General features: G+C 45.2%; 1 protein-coding gene across 2 annotated transcripts in view; it reads left to right on the top strand.

Annotated features, from left to right (window-relative positions):
* The first annotated feature begins 5,963 nt into the window (after positions 1-5,963).
* SRP68 (signal recognition particle 68kDa) overlaps positions 5,964-6,000 on the top strand; it is a 50,218-nt gene continuing 50,181 nt past the window's right edge. For both annotated transcript variants that reach the window (XM_006869561.1, XM_006869562.1), the window contains exon 1: positions 5,964-5,998. In XM_006869561.1, the coding sequence (XP_006869623.1) occupies positions 5,964-5,998 (35 nt within the window). The remainder of the gene's footprint in view (positions 5,999-6,000) is intronic.

The following is a 6,000-nucleotide window of genomic DNA, read 5'->3' on the forward strand; positions in this document are numbered from 1 at the left end:
GTGTCTGAAAATTGCCCCCTCTGAGACCACAGCTTAGTCTCCACCTCACTGTCCCCTGCCTGGTCTGTGGGTCCCAGTCAAGACCATGTTTTTTATTCTTTGCCCCCAGGGTCTCAGCCCTGAAGGAGCCCCACTGCCTACTCCCTTTGGCAGGGAAAGATATACACACTGTACCCTACCTGCTTTTCACAGAACAGGAAGGTAATGACAGTTCAGTTTACAAAATGCTTACCATTAATTTTTCAGTAATTGTTTATTAAGCCCCAAGAAGCCCTGGTGGTGCTGTAGGATAAGCCCTGGACTGCTAACTGCAAGGTCAGCAGTTCAAACCTACTAGCTACTCCACTGGAGAAAGGTGAGGCTTTATGCTCCTGGAAATAGTTATAGCCTTAGAAACCTTACATGTGGTCTCTATGAATTGAACTCGACATGATGGTAGTAGATTTTGTTTTTGGTTTATTCGTTGCCAGAAGCCCCTGGGTGGCACAAATGTGTTGTACTCAATTATTAGCTTAAAGGGGTTTTGGTGTGGCACTGTAGGGTTAAGTTCTAGACTATTACTCACAAGATCAGCAGTTCAAATCCACCACCTGCTCCTCAAAATACACAGGGTCACTATGAGTCCGAGTCAACTTGTCAGCACTTAACAACACTGACTTAAAGGTTGGGGGCTCAAACACTCCTAGCACAGTAGAAGAAAAGTTAGATGTTTTGTTTCCACAAAGAACAAAGTTATGAAAACCCTATGGTTCAATATTTACCCTAAAGCAAAGATGAGACTATAAGGGGGGCACAGGGAAGCTAGATTAATGGAAACAAAACAACCAGAATAGAAACATTGAAAATGTTAATAATATATTGTTAAAAAACAAACACAAAAAAGTAACCAATATGTATTGCTGTTGTTGTTTGGTGCCATCGAGTTAGGTCTGACTCATAGAGACCTTACACACAACAGAAGGGAACACTGCCTAGTTGTGTGCCATCCTTATAATTGTGGTTACGCTTGAGCCCATTGCTCTTGCCACCGTGCCAATCCATCTTGTTGGGGCCTTATCTTTTTCACTGACCCTCCACTTTACCAAGCATGAAGTCCTTCTCCAGGGACTGGTCCCTCCTGATAATATGTCCAAAGTAATCAAATGGGAACCTAATTTTCTATGTGAAGTCCTGGTGTGTTGCTGTGGGTTAATACGCTGGATTGCAAAGTCAGTTTGAACCTCAAGGTCTGTGGTTCAAGCTCACCAACCGCTCCTCAGAAACCCTATACAGGGTCGCTATGAGTTGGAACCGACTTGACAGCACTTAACAACAACAACAAAATTTGTTATGTAAACTTTCACCAAATACGTAATAAATGAAAAACAACGGCAACAAAGTTGGAGCAGTTCTACCCTGTAACACATGGGGCCTCCAAGAATGAGAATTAACTTGGCAGCAATAGGTATTCCTTGCTGAGCATCAATGTGAATCGCCAGCTATACCTGCCAGCTCTTCAAAGGCCCTGCATGAGCTTACTTTCTAGTAGGGGTGACAGACAATAAGTATTCACTCCGTTATTACTCTATTAGAAGTTGATAAGTGCTTGGGGGAGAGTAAGTCAGATAAGGGAATATTGAGGTGGAGATGCAATTCTAAATATGATGATCACAAAGGCCTCTTAAGAAAATGACTCTTGAATGAATTCTTAATCTCATTTGACAGGAGAGGGGCAGGGACGACATGACAGTTTTACTGAGATATAATTTATAATTCAAAGACCACATTTAAAGTACTCAATTCAATGTTTCTTAGTATATTTCGAGTTGTGTAAATATTATCACAATCAAATCTGTTTTTGTTTCCCCCCAAAGAAACCCTTACCCTTAGTTATCACCCTCCATTCTTCCCCCCCACACCCAGGGAACCTCTATTCTAATTTGTCCTTATACATTTGCCTATTCTTGATATGCATAGAATGGAATCATACATTGTGTGTTTTTGTATGTGTCTGCCTTGTTTCGCTTTGCATAATGTTCTCAGGTTTTATCTATATTATAGGGTATATCAAAACATTACCCCTTTTTACTACTAAATTGTATGGACATATAGGTCCCTGAGGGAGCGCAGGAGCTCTGTAAGGTAAGCACTGAGCTGCGAGCCACAAAGTTGGCAGTTCGAATCCACCAGCCTATCTGAGGAAGATGAAACTTTCTGGTCCTGCAAAGATGAACAGCTCGAAACTTTATACAGGGTCTCTAGGAATCAGAATCGACTCAATGGCACTTAACAATAACAACAAACAGGACTTAGAGTGGCCTGAATAATTTGCACTGGACTACTGCTTGCTGAGAGACAGATTAGGCTTTCTGCTCCCGTAAAGATTTACAACCTTGGAAACCCTGTACAGGGTCGCTATGGGTCGGAACCAACTCCACGGCACATCACAACAACTGTTTGCTGAAAGTGAAGATTTTCTGATAAAGATCAAAGAGCACAGCCTTCGGTATGGATTACAACTCAATGTAAAGAAAACAAAAATCCTCACCACTGGACCAATAAACAACATTCTTATCAATAGAGAAAAGATTGAAGTTGTCAAGGACTTCATTCTTCTTGGATTAACTATCAACACTCATGGAAGCAGCAGTCAAGAAATCAAACGACGTATTGCATTAGGGAAATCTGCTGCACAAGACCTTTTTAAAGTGTTGACGAGCAAAGATGTCAGCTTGAGGACTAAGGTGCACCTGACCCAAGCCATGGTATTTACAATAACCCACATGCATGCAAAAGCTGGACAGTGAATAAGGAAGACCATAGAAGAATTGATGTTTTTGAGTTATGGTGTTGGAGGAGAATATTCAAAGTGCCATAGACTGCCAAAAGAACCATGTTGGAAGAAGTGCAGCCAGAGTGCTCCTTGGAGGCCAGGATGGCTAAACTTTGTCTCTCGTACTTCAGACATATTGTCAGGAGGGACCAGTCGCTGGAGAAGGATCTCATGTTTGGTAAGGTGGAGGGTCAGAGAAAAAGAGGAAGACCCCCAGTGAGATGGATTGGCAAAGTGGCAGCATCAATGGGCTCAAGCGTGGCAACAATTGCAAAGTTGGCCCAGGACCGGGCAATGTTTCATTCTGTTGTGCATAGGGTCTCTATGAGTCTATACTGACTCGATGGCACCTAACAACAACAACAACAAACTGAGCTAAAGGTGGTAGTTCAGACCCACCCAGTGATACCATTGAAGAAAGGTCTCCAGATGTGCTTCCACAAGATTACAGTCAAGAAACTCTGTCAAGTTCTACTCTGTAACGCATGGGTCGCTGTGAGTCAGCATCAACTAGTTGGCAACAGGATTTTTTTGTCTTTTTTTTTGGTGTGGATATGTTGTTGTTGTTAAATGCCATCATTCATAGGAAACAGGCATTTGGGAGGCCAACTTAAAAAAAAAATTAATAAAAAGGAGCTTTTGTAGAGCAGTGGATAAGGGGTTAGTTTGGTAGTTCCAACCTATTTGTTGCTCCACGGGAAAAAGATGTAGCAGTCTATTTCTGTAAAGATTGTTGTTGTTGTCAGGTGCCGTCGAGTCAGAACCGACTCATAGCGACCCCATGCACAGCAGAACGAAACAATGTCCGATCCTGGGCCAACCTCACTACCGCCACCACACTTGACGCCATCAATGATGCCACCTGGCTGATCCATCTCGTTGGGGGTCTTCCTCTTTTTCTCTGACCCTCCATCTTACCCAGCATGACATCCTTCTCCAGCGACTGTTCTCTCCGGACAATGTGTCCAAAGTATGAGAGACGAAGCCTAACCATCTTGGCCTCCAAGGAGCACTCTGGCTGCACTTCTTCCAAAACAGATCTATTGGTTCTTTTGGCAGTCCATGGCACTTTCAGTATTCTCCTCCAACACCACAACTCAAAGGCATCAATTCTTCTACAATCTTCCTTATTCACTGTAAAGATTACAACCTTGGAAACCTTCTATTCTGTCCTGTAGAGTCTATGGCTGTCATGTGCTAACTATAGGATCATGCAAGTTTATTTGGCTAGGCCATGATTCTCAGCGTTTGTCATTATATAATTATCCTCCATTTTGTGATCTTATGTGAGCAGCCTATCAGCTGAAAGGGGCGTTTCCTTGGGGGTGTGGCCTGTATCCAATATATATGGATGTGCTGGCAAACCTCTTCCCTCCTTCCGCCACCCAACTCGCCATCCTCTGACTTCTGGCTCTTGGGTTAGGAGACAGCTGCTCAACACCTGACCGCCAGATTTGGGGATTTGACAGCGTCTGCAATCCTGTGTCAGGAGAAGCCTCCAGCCCGATACCTGATCCACAGATTTGGGGACTTAACCAGCCTCTACAAATCCTGGTGTGGTGCTATAGGATAAACAATGGACCATCAAAGTCGGTTTGAACTGCAAAATGGGTGGTTCAAATCCACCAGTTGCTCCTCGGAAACCCTAAACAGGCTTGCTATGAGTCAGAATCAACTCGACGGCGGTTAACAACAACAATAACAACTGTACTAATGGAAATGAATCTATGCATACTAAATGTTGGGCTGCTAATTGATAGGTCAGCATTTCCAACTCACCTGTCATTCCCTGGGAGGCAGATGAGGCAGGTTTGTTTTAGTGAAGGTTTACAGTCTAGGAAACCCTATTGAGCAAGTTCTATTTTGTTCTATAAGGTTTATGTAAGTCAGAATGGATTTGATGACAGTGGGTTTGGTTTATTTTATGTTTTTATATATATACATGACCCTGTATAGGGTTTCCAAGAAGCAGCTGGTGAGCTTGGACCGCCAACCTTGCAATTCAAACCGACCTTGCAGTCTAGTGCATTAACCTTCAGCACCATATTATCTGACTCATAGCGACCCTGGGTAGGGTTTCTGAGAGCAACAGTGGCTGGTGGGTTTGAACTGCTGACATTTTGGTTAACAGTCCAGTGTTTATCCTACAGCACCACACCAGGATCTGTTAACCTCAAGACTGATAATTCGAACCCCCCCAAGGCATTCCTTAGAAACCCTAGTATGGCGCCATAGGATAACCACTAGACCTCAAGGTTGGTTTGAAACGCAAGGTCAGCGGTTCAAAATCACCAAAGGTCCTCGGAAACACTATACAGTCAGAACCGACTGGAGGGCACTTAACAATAATGAGTCACAGTCACTAGGTGATACGTAATAACTTCACTCGTTTTGATCCTTTAGATAACCCAGCCTAAAACGGAGTCGCTATGAGTGGGAATAAACATGAGTTCTTTTCTTTAATCTTTATGACAACCGTTTGAATTGGTTATCCCCATTTCACAGGGGAGGGACCAGATGGTGAGGGAGTTGAAGCTCCTTGCCAGTATCTCACAACCATAGTGGCAGCGCTGGTATTGGAGCCCTTTTGCAGAAGGCTCAGAACCTCGATCACCGCAACACCTCTTTCCTTGGGCCACCTAGAGGTTTGAAACGGCCAAAGCAAGTCCTCACATCGGACACTGTTGATGACATCAGGAATTGCTCTGACCGCCGTCTTCTCACACAGACAGCAGCTGTACCCTCACAGACCGACTGTGCGTCCTCCTGGGAGAGTGAGAACCCCATCTCTAGTCCCCCGCTGTTATGGCACCCAAAGGCCAAAGTCCTTGGCCCACTCAGTGCAGGACGTGAGCCTGATCTCGAGCTGGGATGCAGCAGGTGGGGGTCCACCTCCGGGCCCGCCAGCACTTGCTGAATGGGAGGTGGGGAGGGCCCTCGAGTTACCGGCTCCCTCATGACCCTTTACCAGCCCAGGGAAAGCTCAGGCTACGCGCAGGCGCACTCCAACAAACGGGTCCGACCTGCAGGATGGGCGGTCGGAGGCGAAGTCCGCCGCTATCCCATCAGCCGGTCCTGGCAGGTCCTGCTCTCTAGAGCCCTCAGTTGTCCCGCCTTCTCTATCCCGTCCTGCTCCGCGGCGCAGGGTAAGATGGCTGCTGAGAAACAGGTTCCTGGCGGTGGCGGTG

This window comes from Chrysochloris asiatica, unplaced genomic scaffold, assembly GCF_000296735.1.
Source record: "Chrysochloris asiatica unplaced genomic scaffold, ChrAsi1.0 scaffold00132, whole genome shotgun sequence".
Taxonomy (NCBI): Eukaryota; Metazoa; Chordata; class Mammalia; order Afrosoricida; family Chrysochloridae; genus Chrysochloris; species Chrysochloris asiatica.